The 15518-nt window shown below is 31.0% G+C and overlaps 1 protein-coding gene across 1 annotated transcript; it reads right to left on the bottom strand.

The window, feature by feature from the left end:
- Positions 1-421: 421 nt before the first annotated feature.
- On the bottom strand, positions 422-14559 carry LOC126885433 (uncharacterized). The gene is made up of 2 exons (XM_050652003.1): positions 13074-14559; positions 422-588 (listed from the first exon to the last, which is right to left on the bottom strand). The coding sequence occupies exons 1-2, from the start codon at positions 14557-14559 to the stop codon at positions 422-424; spliced, it is 1653 nt and encodes a 550-aa protein (XP_050507960.1).
- Positions 14560-15518: the final 959 nt, after the last annotated feature.

The following is a 15518-nucleotide window of genomic DNA, read 5'->3' as shown; positions in this document are numbered from 1 at the left end:
TTACTGTTCCCAAGGCATTTCAAAGCATTTCCCCATGCAATACATTTAAATGAATTATCCAAACAAAGGCAGAAACAATGGATAAAATCAATAAGGAGAACAGATCTAACACAACTAAAATTAAAATATAAGAGTATGCAGTAAACATTTTTTATAAGTGGTAAGTGTAAAGTAATTCAATTAAATAATAAGTTTTTAAAATGTCTACAATAATAATAAAGGTGTACTTACCAATTCGGTTCTAGTTTAGAACAAGGGTCATGTAAGTGTAAGATATGGTGTAGTATTACAATATGGTTAAATGCAAAGCTTTCAATGTTTTGGACCGTCTTAATGCATATAGCCTAAACTGTCCTTAAATCTTCTTGTTCTAATGACACTACAACCCTTTGTGAATATTGGCCTGCTTAACAGTATTCTTCTATTCTGCTATGTCGGCTACTTTCCTTCGCCACTGCCTGATGTTCACGGTTTTAAGATCTTCCTCTACATCGTCTATCCATCTGTTACGGGGCCTTCCTCTTGTTCTATTTCCTTGGGGCTTCCATATCTGGATTAGTTTCACAGCTCGATTATCTGGCATTCTTTCTAAGTGACCAAGAAAGTTTAGTCTTTGAGACTTTACAAATCTAACAATATCTGCGCTCTGCATTAGTTCATCCAGCTTATGGTTCATTTTAATTCTCCATGAACCATCTCTACAATGTGTTGGTCCAAATATGTTCCTTAGTATTTTGCGCTCAAATATTATCAGTTGATTTTAATTAGTGGTTGAGATGGTCCACGTTTCACATCCATATGTGGCCACTGGTCTAATTACTGTTTTGTAGGTTCTAAGCTTAGACTCACGATCCAGTAACTTACTTTTCATTAAGTCTTTGTATGCATAAAAACACTTCTTATTACCGCTAAGAATCTGTTGTTGCATTTCTTGACTGGTGTTGTTGTCATTTTTTATTATTGTCTACAAGTCTAGGTAGGGAAAATTAGAGGCATATTCGTAGGTATGGTGGTCTACCTTCAGATTCTCATGCTGATTCGACTTTGTCCACTCCATATATTTTGTTTTACTGTCATTTATATATAGACCAAACGTAGCAACTTCCTGTTTCAGCTCTATAGCTTTTTAGTACACAATGTAGAGTTTTTATTTATGTGTTTATGTTGTATATGTTGTTTTTAGGAACAAACATCAGATATTTTAAATGTTGGAAAAGGAGAAACTGCTGGAACTTTGGATAAACAACAGAAGTTACTTTGGGCTATAGCTACGTGCAGATTTATTTCCTTGTGGCTTCCTATATTTATTCTTTTTAACTGTAGACTTTGATATGTTTTTAGTATCATGAAGATTTAGTAATGTATTATTTTTTGTATATTGTGATATTTGTGTCGAATAAACATTATTATTATTATTATTACATTAATTTCCGTTAAATAACTTAACAACTGTAATTAATAAATCATTTTTTATGTTAATAAATTATCAAGAATGATTTCCAAATATTATTTTATTTGTTTAACAACTTCTATGGGTTGTTTGTGAGATTAATATTAATATTTAATTGATTATATTAATATTTTGTAGTGCAGTCGGAAAAATGGAAGGATACCCATGAACGACCACATCAATCACTGATTTTGTATTTGCTGTCTTTTTCTATAACAAACGTTTGTTATTTATACAAAAGGACCGCAAATACAAAATAAGTGATTGATGTGATCGTTCATGGGTATTATTTCATTTTTCCGACTGTAATAATCAATGCTTTGGTTTAACAAATAGACAACTTAGAATAGAAATATACTTTATTGTCACGGAAAATTGTACAATTTATACACAAAACTTACAAACAGTCATAAAAACCATAAACACAAAAAACTAAAACAATAACAAAAAAATGTTAGGATATAAAGAGCCTAATGCTCATAATCATATTGAAGGTTTTTATATCCTAACAGTTACACAATGTGCTCATACCAGCAACAAGTTTTTATATTTGTTTATTATGAGTCCTCTTGGAGAGTACCAGTAGTAATGTAATAGGTCTATAATTGCAGGCATTAGATTTTTCACCACCCTTATGAAGTGGAATAATGATGGCTGTCTTTAAGCAGCTCTGGAAATTTACCTTTCTTAAGGGGCTACCCTAGTGTAAAAGTACGACATTCATATGCTTTTTTGGGAATTTCTAAAATAAAAAGTATCGTACCAATTATTTTGAAAATTTGCATCAGCATTTAGCATTTGTTATAAAAAGAAGTGCATGTGAAACAATTTTTATAAAAAAATATTGAAAATTAAACGATTTATTCGCCATCTACTGGCACCGTGAAAATAAAAAGAGCTCCACTGCTGCAGTGAATGGGGCTAATAGAGATCCTGAAACATAAAATTTCAAAGTTATTATTGAAATATAGGTTATTTTCTATACTATCAACTAGGGGTTTTTTTAATCGGATAAAAATGTCAATTTGACGGTTCTTGAAACTGAAAATGTTCTACCTAATTTTAAAAAAAATTTCATTTTTCCAAATTTTAATATTTTTCAAAAATCCTAATTGATGGTATAGGAAATAACGTATATTTCACTAATCACTTTGCAATTTTATGTTTCAGGATCTCTCTTAGTCCCAATCACTGCAGCAGTGGAGCTATTTTTTTATTTTCACCGTGCTAGTAGATGGCGCATAAATCGTTAACTTTCAATTTTTTTTTATAAAAATTGTTTTAGATGTATTTCTTGTTATAATAAATGCTCATGCAAATTTTCAAAACAATTGGTACAGTACTTTTATTTTAGATATTCCCAAAAAAAGTATGTGAATTTCGTTCTTTTACACTAGGATAGCCCCTTAAAAGAATGATTAGTGGGATGAGGACTACCAACACATTTTATGGGAGATTTGAGAAAATTTTTATGGATAGTCCATCAGTACTATAGGAAGATTTGCTTTTGATACTATTGATTGTTTGGATCAGTTCAGATTTATCAACTAGTCTTATAAAGAATAAATTGGAGACCTTTCTTGAATTAGGGAGATAGGAAATCGGATCTTAACACAATGGATCTCTTGTGACGAAATAGTTTATGTTATATTTTTACTCACATTAACAAAGTATTCATGGTCTGGAAGGGAAAATGTTTGAGGTGTGCGAGTTTGATTTCGAAGAAGATTGTTTATTATGGGCCAAATTTATTTTGCAACACTTTTAGAGCTTCTCTGACGATTTTGATAGTATAATTTTTTAGCTGAATTTTTAAATTTTAAAAAGGTTGCCCTGTACTTGGTGATATATTCAGTAACAGAGACGTTATTAATAAATTTCTTGATGTAAAGTAGTGAACATTATATTCTTGGCTGATGTGGGGATATCTTTGGTAGCCCAGGGTTTGTGATGTTTTGGCTTAATTATAATTAAAGGAAATGCTTTACTGAAGATAGAGACAAGCTTATTAAAAAAAAAACACTGAAATTATAGTTGACATCCATAGAAGGAAAGTAACCTCTAAGTATAAATTGTGGATTTTACGAAAGTTCCTAGCAGAAAAAATTTATATTTATATTTACTTTACATTTATACTGACTCTTTCGTGGAAGAGTCAGTATAAATGTAAAGCTTAAATTCTTACTATAAATTAAGGAAAACTGGAAAGAAGGCTTTACTTAACAGAAAGTCATATTTTATTACCAGAAAAAAATCATTGTATGTAGAAATAATTATGGTGCCCCCATGAGCACCCATAACTCTGGTAAAATATGTTCATAACATTCAAATACACATTTCAAAATGTGACAATTACATTGTGCAGATAGTCTTATAGTCGGTTTGTTAAACTCAGACACAACTGGCTAGTGATTTTAGTAGGTAATTTTTTTTTTTGTTTTTGACCAATTTTGCCAAAATTTGCAAAATTACTAACTATTTAGTAACTATTAACTAATTATTTTTTTGTTAATTGGTAAAATTGGCAAAATTAATTATTACTACTAAGTACTACTACACTTGAGAGCAAAAAAATCAACTAATAAGTAAAATAAGTTATATTTTTTGATTATGTTGTTTGGCAAGTGTCTATCCACACAGGGTAAATTTACAAGTAAAATGTTGTGAATAAAAGTAATTGTTATTGAAATGAAACAAATATTTATAAAATTAGTGACTAAAGAACATATGAAAAATACTTAATTATGTTTGCCAAACATAAATATAATAATTTGACCAGCGCTGTTGTTGTGTTAAATAGTTTGATGGTTTCTCAATGATCAATTATTATTTCTGATGTTTTATCCTGAAAACCTCTTTAAAACGAGGACTGTTTTCTGTGCTATTTCTTGTTCTGGCCAGATTATTAATCTTTTTAATTTTTTTATGTAATATTGACATGACTGTATTAAAATATGAAGAACAGATTCTATTCAATATTCCAAAACGGTATGCCATACCTTTAAATGGAAGGTTTAGTTATAATTTAATTGATCTTAACAAATACCGTTGACATAGTTCCAACAATTAAAAACTACATTTAAAATAGGGAACTCTAAATCTTTATAAGAAAGACACTTTTTATTGTCATCTTTTAAAGAATTATCACATAACTTTACTTTGCTATATCTATTTGATAGATTATTAAGTATTTCTTTGGAAAATGAAAGTACAGCTCCTGGAGCAAACCACTCACCTAATCTGTACACAGACAGGGTTTCTCTCACGGGACACGGTTCGCTCCGGGAGCTGTAACTCCTGTTGTTTATCCAAATCTTCACTAGTCAAACACGTTTGTGTTGAAGTTCCAGCACTAGTCAAACACGTTTGTGTTGAAGTTCCAGCAGTTTAATTTAATTTTCCATTTCCAACAGTGGTTTTTTCCGATTATAACGCCATCTATCCATAATTCGAAAAAATGTTTCGAATAAAAGTTACTTATTTTTACGTAAGGAATCCAAATCTGCAATAAAAAATGAGGGCTCCTATTTAAGATTTTAAAGTAAACCCCCACCCCACTTCCGTAGGGGGTCATGTTTGATGCCAATCGATAGATTTTTCAAAAATATTGAATAAGTGTATTTTACAGTTTTTCGATCTGATGTTTATTTCGCGAAATATCGCGGGATTCGTATTTAAAATATTAAATTTACCCCCACCTCTCTCCGTGGGAAGTCATGTCTGGTATCATTCGATAGATTTTAAGAAAAATATAAAGCACATATTTTTTAGTTTTTCGATCTGTCATTCATTTCGCGAAATATTCGCTTTTTTCTTGTGAAACTTTGGGACCCACCCATTTCCTTAAGCCCGGCTCAAATCGTCAGATTTTTGAAATATACACTCTTTTGCGTGTACTCAACTTACCTTATCTTAATCTGACAATTTCAAGTTTTTTTAAGGATATATTTTTTTTTCGGGCCCCCTTAACGAACTTTCCTGTGTTAAGAGCCAATATATGGTAGAGGTACATCTGCAGTGTACCAGGTTTCTCCCGATATGATATTCTGACGCGCTCGAGTAACCGCAAAAATCCCCGCTTGGGCTTCCCTACCATATGGGATAATTCAGTTCTGTAGGCGATAAACCACTTCATATTTAATTTTCTATCACAATTTCGCAGATTTCGCTACACAATTAACAAAAAAACAAAACCAAACAGGATATTCATTAAAAATTAAATGTCAATATTCAATGTAAACATTATATACGCCATGACAGTTTTGCCCCGCCGGCCATGTTTGACAGTTCATTGGAATGCCTAATTAATTTATGCAAGCAATGTATGTTGTGTTGCCTATAATGCAATCTTTCATTAATAGAAAATCATTTATTAATAGGGGTCATTAATCAATGATTTTGAGGATGTTAATATTGATCATAAATGGACGGTCGATGGAAATAATTATTAATCGTCAATAATTATTAATAATCCTTAAGAATTACTTGGCAGGTCTATACAAGTTAATTTGGGTAGGACAGTATATTTTATGTCCAATAAATGTTTTTAACGAATAGCTGTTTAAATGCTTGGAATAATCCAGAATCCACCTTCTGCTAACCCACTATAAACCCATAAGATAAAAAGTTAAGATAAGATTTGAGTAATTAATGATCGTTAAGAATTACTTGGCAGGTCTATACAAGTTAATTTGGGTATGACAGCGTGCAGAAAGAGAAAACAATGTTTCAATTTCAGTACTGTTTACACAATTCGAAAACGGCGGGTTCGTTAGGAAAAATATTCCCATGGAATTTTTTTGCATAATTACATTCGTAAGACATCCCAGAATAAGGTTCAAGAAGTCGCCCACTTGAAAAGTGGGCCAAATTTTTGTTAACAATTTTTTTAATCAAATTCAAAAATCAATATTTTTGTCCCGAAAAATTTTCTGTAGGTTTTTTGGACCATTCTGGATAAAAAAGGTCTCTTATAATTTTTCTCTAAAGTTGATAGTTTTCGAGTTATAAGCAATTTAATATTGAAAAAAACGAAAAATGGCGATTTTCAAGGCTTAATAACTTGGTCAAAAATTATTATTATGAAAGTCAAAAAGCAACTAAATCAAAGTTTAATGCCCCCCCTACAAGATCCCGAAGAAATTTTTGTCATTATTTTATTAATAAGCTGTTATTTTTAAGTAATATTATTGAGCGCCATGCAGGTGGTAGCCGGCCGTAAATGCTGAGTGCGAGAGAGATGCCACTCCGGCAGTCCAATTGTGCATCTTACTTGCACTCACATTTACGGCCTACCACGTTCATGGAGCTCAATATTATTACTTAAAAATAACTGGCTCAATATTATGGCTTAGTAATAAAATAATGACAAAAATTTCTTCGGGATCTTGTAGGGGGGCATTAAACTTTGATTTAGTCACTTTCTGACTTTCATAATAATAACTTTTTAGGCCAATCAAGTTAGGTTTTTACTAGACATAACGGAAAAGACGAGGTTTGACAGTTGAAATGTGTAGTATGAGATATTACAAAAAGACTACCATCTTGGGATTCATCAATTTTTTAGTGGAACTTTTTTTAAATAAATAATCAGAACGTCAAACTTAGCTTTTTGCTCATAACTTAAAAACTTGTTTATTTAGAAATTTGACGTCCACAGGTAACTTTTTCAGAAAAAAAGATACATCGAATGAGATACGCTAAATGAAAATCGGTTAATAAACAAAAAAGTTATTGCAAAACGGATGACAAAATCACTGTTTTTGAATATTGTTAATAAAAATTTTATCATTTATTAAAATATGTTTTAATATACCTAAAACTGAGGGCATTATGGTGTTTGAATGGTGTGCAAAAAATGGTGCAACTCACTAAAACTGAGGGCATTATGGTGTTTGAATGGTGTGCAAAAAATGGTCCCGATGATTTGTTAAATAGTTTTCGCAAAATTGAATTTGTTTATAAAATTTTTTGAAAATCGAGCTAATTTCTGAGGCTGGTCCAGTCAATATGGCTGAATGCATCTTAATAATCCGGAGCTCATTTCCTTCGTTAAGATGTATACTAACAGCATATGAAAAAAAAAGTAAAAAAAATACATATAGGTACACAAAATTATTTGTTAATAAATATCAGTTTTTAAGATTATAAACAATTACAATAATTTCGTAGAAATTAGATCAAATTAAATGGCAATAAAAAATACGGAAAACTGGTTAAAATACACAACTTCTAAAAAAATTTTTTAGGTCCTACAACCCTTGGGGTCTGAGATGGCCTCTTTTTTTTTGAAAAAATCACTGTTACGTTAATTAACAATACTAAGAGCTGACATTAACCAATATTTTACAAGAAAATTAAAAGTTTTTAACAAAGATTTTAGCAAGAATAAATGTTAAAAATTGTTTCAATAGGAGTGTTATAAACAGAGAGTATTTTGCGTTCCGACTAAAGTAAAAAATAGCGGGCGTAGTCGACTGACTGAAGAGTGGGCGCGGCTGGCGACCGGCAGCAACTTCTAAAATTACGTTATACCAACCACAAAAATCAACTTTAAGGTGAATGACAAATTTTCGTCATTCCTTTTGTATTCGAGGTCTCTGAATCCGAATATGGAGTTTATTTTTTTCTAGAATTAGTGGAACATGTTCAAAAATCAAATTTTATGCAAAAATGCGAAAAATCAATTTTGATGATTTTTCAATTTTAACTCACTGTATTTTTGGTCGCAGTAAATATTTCCTTTTGAAAATTTGACTGCGCTATCTTTGAAGCATTTAGATAACAATGAGATTTGTCCAAAATTATTAAACAGATTAAAAGGGAAGTTGTTAATTTTTAAACATTTTGTCGTCAGATTTCGTTATTTTCATGTTTACTTAAAAAAGTTGAGTGACAAACTTTTTAGTTTATAATCTTAACTAACACAGAAATAAAACGAAATTCATGAAGAAGTTTTCCAAAAAATTTAATTTAAAATATGCAATAGGAAAAATGTTATGTGACTTTATAGATGAGCGGCACACCCCAAAAAAAGCTTATTTCTCGAGATACTGATATTAATTTTGGTCATACTTTATATTTTTGATGGTGCTAAAAACGAAAATTAGGGTTGTTTTGAATTTTACGTGGGGAACATTATCAAAATCGCAACTTTACCCCAAAATAAAAAAAATCACGTTTTTTGCGTTTAACTTGCTACAACTCTGTTCCATTGTAATATCTTTTTCTGAAATTTTTCTTTTTTCGGAAGACAATTGGACCTGCTTCAATATTTCTGTCTTGCTATAAAGAAAGTTATAAATTGTTTGAAGTAAAAGGTGAAGCTTCTTGAATTGCAAAGTTTAATCGCAAAAGTTGAGTGACAAAATTTGAAATTTAGCTGTTTAATTAATTTTATGTTAAAACCTAGAGTACAGGGAACAAAATATTTTATAGCAAAAAAGTGGTGTTGTGGCAAAAAACTTTTAATTTTAAGAAAAACGTGATTTCATTTTTTTTATCTTTAGGGTAAAATTGCGATTTTGACAATGTTTCCCCATCTAAAATTCAAAATAAAACTCATTTTCGTTGTTATGGACAAACTTCTGATAGAATGGACTGTAATATATTATATTAAAAACTTCTTGTATTCAGCTAAAAAATTAATTACAAATTGTTAAAAAATGTGATTTTTTATTATGACAATCAATCTAATAATTTTTAATGACAATCTGACAAATATATGTTGTGTATTTTTTATGCTTGTTTTTTCCCGTCATTGAGCAAGGGCGGAACTGTCTATCCAATAATAAATAATACTTTTCGTCCATACTCCCCGCCTTGAACAGCTCCAAGACCGTTCAAACACAAATCACCTAAGTTAATGAGGAACACTAGAAACAAGTCTCAGCTAATGGTAATGGACAAATTTTAGTTATTCCTCGTTTATAAAGTCCATGAGCGGTTTTAACAGTTACCACTCGAATTTCACCATCATCACCAGGGTGAACAGACACTATTCTTCCTAACTGCCACTGACAAGTGGGCAAATTGTCAGATTTTAAGAGCAGTAAAGATCCGACTTGAATGGTGGAAGTACTACTTCTCCATTTATGACGTTGTTGGAGATCATTCAGGTAAATCTTTGACCATTGCTTCCAAAAGTCTTGCAACAATTTCTGAATCAATTGGAATCTGGACAATTGGTTTATTTTTATCTCTCCTTGAAACGTATGATCAGGGACAGCGGTCATCGGTCTTCCGATTAAAAAATGTGAGGGAGTTAAAGGAGTGTAATCGTTAGGATCAGATGATAGAGCATATAATTGACGTGAATTCAAAGTGCCTTCAATCTGAATTAAAAATGTACAGAATTCTTCATAAGTTAGAAGGGTTTGACCAATAATACGAGATAAATGATATTTTACCCCTTTTATATTACTTTCCCATAATCCCCCGAAATTTGGAGTACTAGGAGGAATGAAATGCCATATAATATTCTGAGCTGCGCAAGAGGTGACAATTTCATCCTCTGATTTTCTAATGAAATCATACAAAATTTTTAGTTCATTTTTGGCACCTACAAAACTTGTACCGTTATCTGAATACAGATGCCCGGGTTTACCGCGTCTAAAAACAAATCTTCTAAGGCCTGCCATGAAAGCTTCAGATGTCAAAGAACTAATTAATTCTAAATGTACTGCTTTCGTGGCGAAGCAAATAAATAAACATATGTACGCTTTATACGTTTTACATCCGCGACCTTTTCTATCCTTTAATGTAACTGGCCCTGCGTAATCTAATCCAGTTATGAAAAAAGGTTGTGATATATTAACACGATGTTCTGGCAAATCAGCCATAATCGTAGAACCAGGTTTGGGTTTAAACCGATAGCATCTAATGCAATTCCTTACAACTGTTTTAGCTAGGGACATTCCCGCAATTATCCAAAATTTTTGACGAACTGTCGCTAACAAGAGTTGTGGACCTGCATGTTGAAGTTGCACATGCTCATGTCTCAATATTAGTTTGCTTAAAACATGAATCTTATCTAATAGTAAGGGATGTTTCCCATCATAATTCCTAGAAGATTTTCTAAGACGTCCTCCTACTCTCAATAATCCAGTTTCATCTAGAAAAGGCGTTAAAGGTAATAATCTACTCTTTGACGAAAGGTCTTTACCGTTATTTAATAATGAAATTTCTTCAACAAAACTTTCTGTCTGAGCTAATCTAACAAGAAAAACCTCTGAATCAGTAAATTCGATTGCTGAAATCGGGCCATACCTTCTACTATTAGACTTTGACTTTGAATTATTAACAAATCTTCTACAATAAGCCATAATTCTAATTAATTTGTTCAGATTCGAGTATTTATAAAAAAGTGAATTAAAATCATTTTTTATAGAAACTAATGCCTTAGATTTCTTTCTCATTTCAGGAAGGTTTGATATATCAAGTAAATCATAGAACTTAGTTTTATCAAAATCTGTTGATAAAAATTGAGGGCCATTAAACCAGAGCTTACAGTGAGCTAATTGGTCTGGCAAAATTCCTCTACTACCAATATCTGCAGGATTCTCAGACGAGCTAACATAATTCCAATTTTCAATTGTAGTACATCTTTGAATTTCTGCAACACGGTTTCCAACAAAAACTTGAAGGTTTGCTGGGTCATTATTGAGCCAATGCAAAACAATTTGTGAATCACACCAATAATATGGAGTGTACTGAAAAGTAACAGAATCTGAAACAGATTTCATAAGTTGGACCAATAATAAGCTACCACACAATTCTAATCGAGGAATAGTCAATATTTTGACTGGGGCGACCTTAGTCTTAGCACATAACAAATGAACATTTATAGAACCTTGTGAATCAATGCATCGAGTATAAATTGTTGCACAATATGCGTATTGTGAAGCATCACTAAATCCATGTAATTCTATTATTTTAGGTTTATTACTCAGAACGCACCGTGGAATTCTTAAATCATTTAAGTGACATAACTTAGACTGGAACTTTTTCCATTTATCACACAAATCAGAGGGGACTTCGGAATCCCAATCAAGTTTTAACGACCAAAGAGATTGAATCATAATTTTTACTAGGATTATACAACAACTGGCTAAACCTAAGGGATCATAAATTTTTGCGATTGCAGAAAGCATTGTGCGCTTCGTTATTTTTGATAAAAGATCAGGGTTTTCAACATGAAAACTGAAAATATCTAACTAACTAGACCATTGAATACCAAGAGTTTTAATACACTCGTGATCTCCTAAATTAAGTACTTTTAAAGGATCGGAATAATCTTTAAAGTGATCTAATACCAATTGGCTGTTTGAAGACCATTTCCTTAAATTAAAACAAGCTGACTTCAATATTTTGACCACTTCATCACATCTTTTAATAGCTTCAGCCTCACTTGAAAATCCAGTAATGAGATCGTCAACATAAAAATCTCTCAGAATAATTTCACTTGCTTCAGGAAACTTGATTTTATTATCAAATGACAATTGCTGGATACACCTAATGGCTAGATATGGCGCACTGGTAGTGCCATATGTTACGGTTTTTAAATTATAAATTGAAATTGGCTGAGAAGGACTACTATTCCTCCAGACAATTTTTTGCATTCTTCTGTCATCGGGATGAACAAGTATCATCCTATACATTTTGCTGATGTCGGAAACAACAACAACTGCATGTTGTCTAAATCTAATCAAAATACTCAAAATATTATTTTGAATTGCTGGTCCTGAATATTGGATATCATTCAATGACTTCCCATTAGTCGATGGGGCAGAACCATTAAAAACAACACGGAGTTTGGTTGTCAGGCTTTCATTTTTGATAACACCATGATGTGGTAAAAAATAATTAGGTTCTGTGGTGCCTTCCGCATCTAAATTATAATCAATTGACATGTGATCTAAATCTAAATATTCTTTCATGAAATTTAAATAACCATTTTTAAGTTCGGGACATTTCTTAAATCTATCCTCTAAATACAATAATCTTTTAACAGCTAATTGTTTAGAATCGCCTAGGACAGAAGGATGTTCTTTCCAGGGAATTTTAACAATAAATTGACCAGTTTCTGATCGAGAAAATGAATTTTTAAAATGATTTTCAACATAAACATCATCCTTTGAATAAGAAATATGAGACTTTGGCTCTTCAACAGACCAAAATTTCTCTAATTGTAAATCATCACTACTAAATATTTGTGAAAAATGACATCTAATATGATTTTTTGTTGGATATGGAACTTTACCAACCACAATATAACCAAAAACAGTATTTTGGAGGGAGGGTAAATTCTTTCCAAGATCTATGCGACCATCTAACATTATATCCCAAAACAAACTAGCATCAAGTAACATATCTACCTTACTGCTTACATTAAATGAATCATCTGCCAAAGTTATATTAGGGGGTATTGAGAAATTTGAGACATTAAAAGTATAAGTTGGCAAATTCTCAGTAATCTGTTGCACCACTATGCAATGTAAATTTGACTTAAAATTGTTTAATATAGAACCAATTTTTAATTGACATTTTTTATTTAAAGATGAAACGGAATTATTAATTCCTGAAACACAAATATTTGCTCTATTTGTGTCTAAATCGAGTTTACTTAGAAAATCCTCTGTAATAAAACATGATTGGCTCCCTGAATCTAGGATTACTCGTGCGATATGAGTATTTCCGTGTCTATCATATACTCTAACTTTAGCAGTACTCAACAGTACATAATCATTATTTGAACAATTATTTTTTAAAACAATCTCATTTCTATTAACATTATTTTCTGAAGTATTAGTTGACAACTTAACTTTATTTGGTTCATTCTCGGAATCATTGTTCGGGTTGAAATTAATTGAACTATTTTCTTTAACATGAATATCAGATGGTTTATTTTCATGTAAAAGAGAACTGTGTTTGGCTTTACATATCTTACAACCGAACGATTTACATTGTTTGTAGGAATGTCCGGTACATAAACAATTTCGGCATAAATTTAATTGTTTTATTTTATCCCATCTTTGGGCTACTGAAAGTTTAAGAAATTCTTCACATAGGTAAATCAAATGATTTTGTTTACAAAAATTACAACTTCTGCTTTTACTAGTTAGCAGAGATCTGGAGCGTTTATCTTGGTAATTAGATTTATAATCCGGTTGTGTCACATTGCTTAACTCTATAGTTTCCAAAAAATCAGCACGATTCTTCAAGAATTCAAGAAATTCGTTTAAACTTGGCAAAGAATTATCTATTTTTCTTTTTTCCCATTCCCTAGAACTAAATTTATCCAATTTACCACTTACCAAATACACCATAATAGCATCCCAATGTTCAGTCGGTAGTTGAAGTGATTTTAAAGCGAATAAATGCTTTTTAACTGAATCTATCATGCTTCTAAGACCTAATGCAGATTCTTTATTTAAATTTTTAATCTCAAAAAGAGCTTTTAAATGATTGTTTACTAACATCCGAGAGTTGTCAAATCTGTTGCATAGAGTCTGCCATGCAGAATTGTAATTTTGTGCAGAAAAATCTAAACTTTGTATAATTTTCAATGCATCACCTTTTAAACTCGCACGTAAATAATGATATTTTTGAATATCTGCCAATATTTTATTATTATGAATTAACCCTTCAAAAGTATCTTTAAACTCAATCCACTTCAAATAGTCCCCATGAAAGACAGGTAACTGAATAGGAGGTAATTTGACACCTTCTAATCCACTATATTCATGGTTTATGTCTAACCTTTTCGACTGTGAACTGGATAAATCGGAACATTTTCTTTTTAACATCGTTCTTGCTCTAGACAAAGTTTTTGAAAATATAGTATCTAATCGTTGTCTTTTCGCATACTCTTGTTGAATATCTTGATCCTGACAATTTAATTCAATTGACATTTGGATTTCATCAAATTCAGTAAACAAACTTTCAGTTCTTTCTGTATTCAATTCTATCTGCGAAAAATGGTCTTCGCTTAAATCATTAATCGCGATATTTGTCATCGACTCTATAAATTTAATAAAATTGTTTAATCTTTGTTCAATTATATCTCTTTTGCGATATAATTGACGAAAATCAGAAGCTTTCATAGGCATTTTTAGCTTTATATTAATCAAAATACGTAGCAAATAATATTATTTAATTGTACGAACTCAAAAATCAACGTTAAGCAATCAAGTAATAAAAGTCAAATGTAAATCTGTCTTTTATCTAATAATCAAACTTAGCCGAATATTGGCTATGGCCCTTAATCATTTATATTTAAATAAATCCAATAATAATAGCAATATCTACTAATAATAATCAGAAATCGTATAGCATTCCACAAACTAATACTCCAAATCAACTCAAATACATATTTGCATACACACAAAGGTGTACAAATCAATCTAATAAGTAATTATTTTTTAGCTAAATAAAATTATAGGTTATAAATCAACTATTCAATGCGCAAAATCAAAATTTTTAATTGAACCCCAAAATCCTCAAAAATCTAATAATTTATTGGCACTTTGTTGAAAGGAAATAAATATGAAGGATAAACAAAGAACAATCAAGATAATAAATGGAAAAACCTCACATTTAATTCAATCGGCAGAGCGGATCCAATCTGGCTGAATCATAAATTCTTCAAAAACCAATAATCTTCATACCCATCTGGATCTATTAGACCATTGTCTCAATCATCGGGTTCGATCGGACACAATTTTATGCTTCTCGGGCTCGAAGGTACCAAATGTTATGGACAAACTTCTGATAGAATGGACTGTAATATATTATATTAAAAACTTCTTGTATTCAGCTAAAAAATTAATTACAAATTGTTAAAAAATGTGATTTTTTATTATGACAATCAATCTAATAATTTTTAATGACAATCTGACAAATATATGTTGTGTATTTTTTATGCTTGGTTTTTCCCGTCATTGAGCAAGGGCGGAACTGTCTATCCAATAATAAATAATACTTTTCGTCCATTCGTTTTCAGAACCATCAATAACATAAAGTAAGACCAAAATTAGTCATTCCCACACCGCGGTTGATATCTCGAGAA

The sequence above is a fragment of the Diabrotica virgifera genome, chromosome 5, assembly GCF_917563875.1.
Source record: "Diabrotica virgifera virgifera chromosome 5, PGI_DIABVI_V3a".
Classification (NCBI taxonomy): Eukaryota; Metazoa; Arthropoda; class Insecta; order Coleoptera; family Chrysomelidae; genus Diabrotica; species Diabrotica virgifera.
This window is presented reverse-complemented; position numbering and strand designations above follow the sequence as displayed.

Bases quoted from the DNA above. Each gene is read 5' to 3' on its own strand.
- LOC126885433 (XM_050652003.1), bottom strand. From the start codon at position 14,559: ATGCCTATGAAAGCTTCTGATTTTCGTCAATTATATCGCAAAAGAGAT. The intron at 589-13,073 runs GTAAACTCGATT...TTGGTCACTTAG, and splicing joins TATTACAGAGGATTTTCTAA to AAAGAATGCCAGATAATCGA.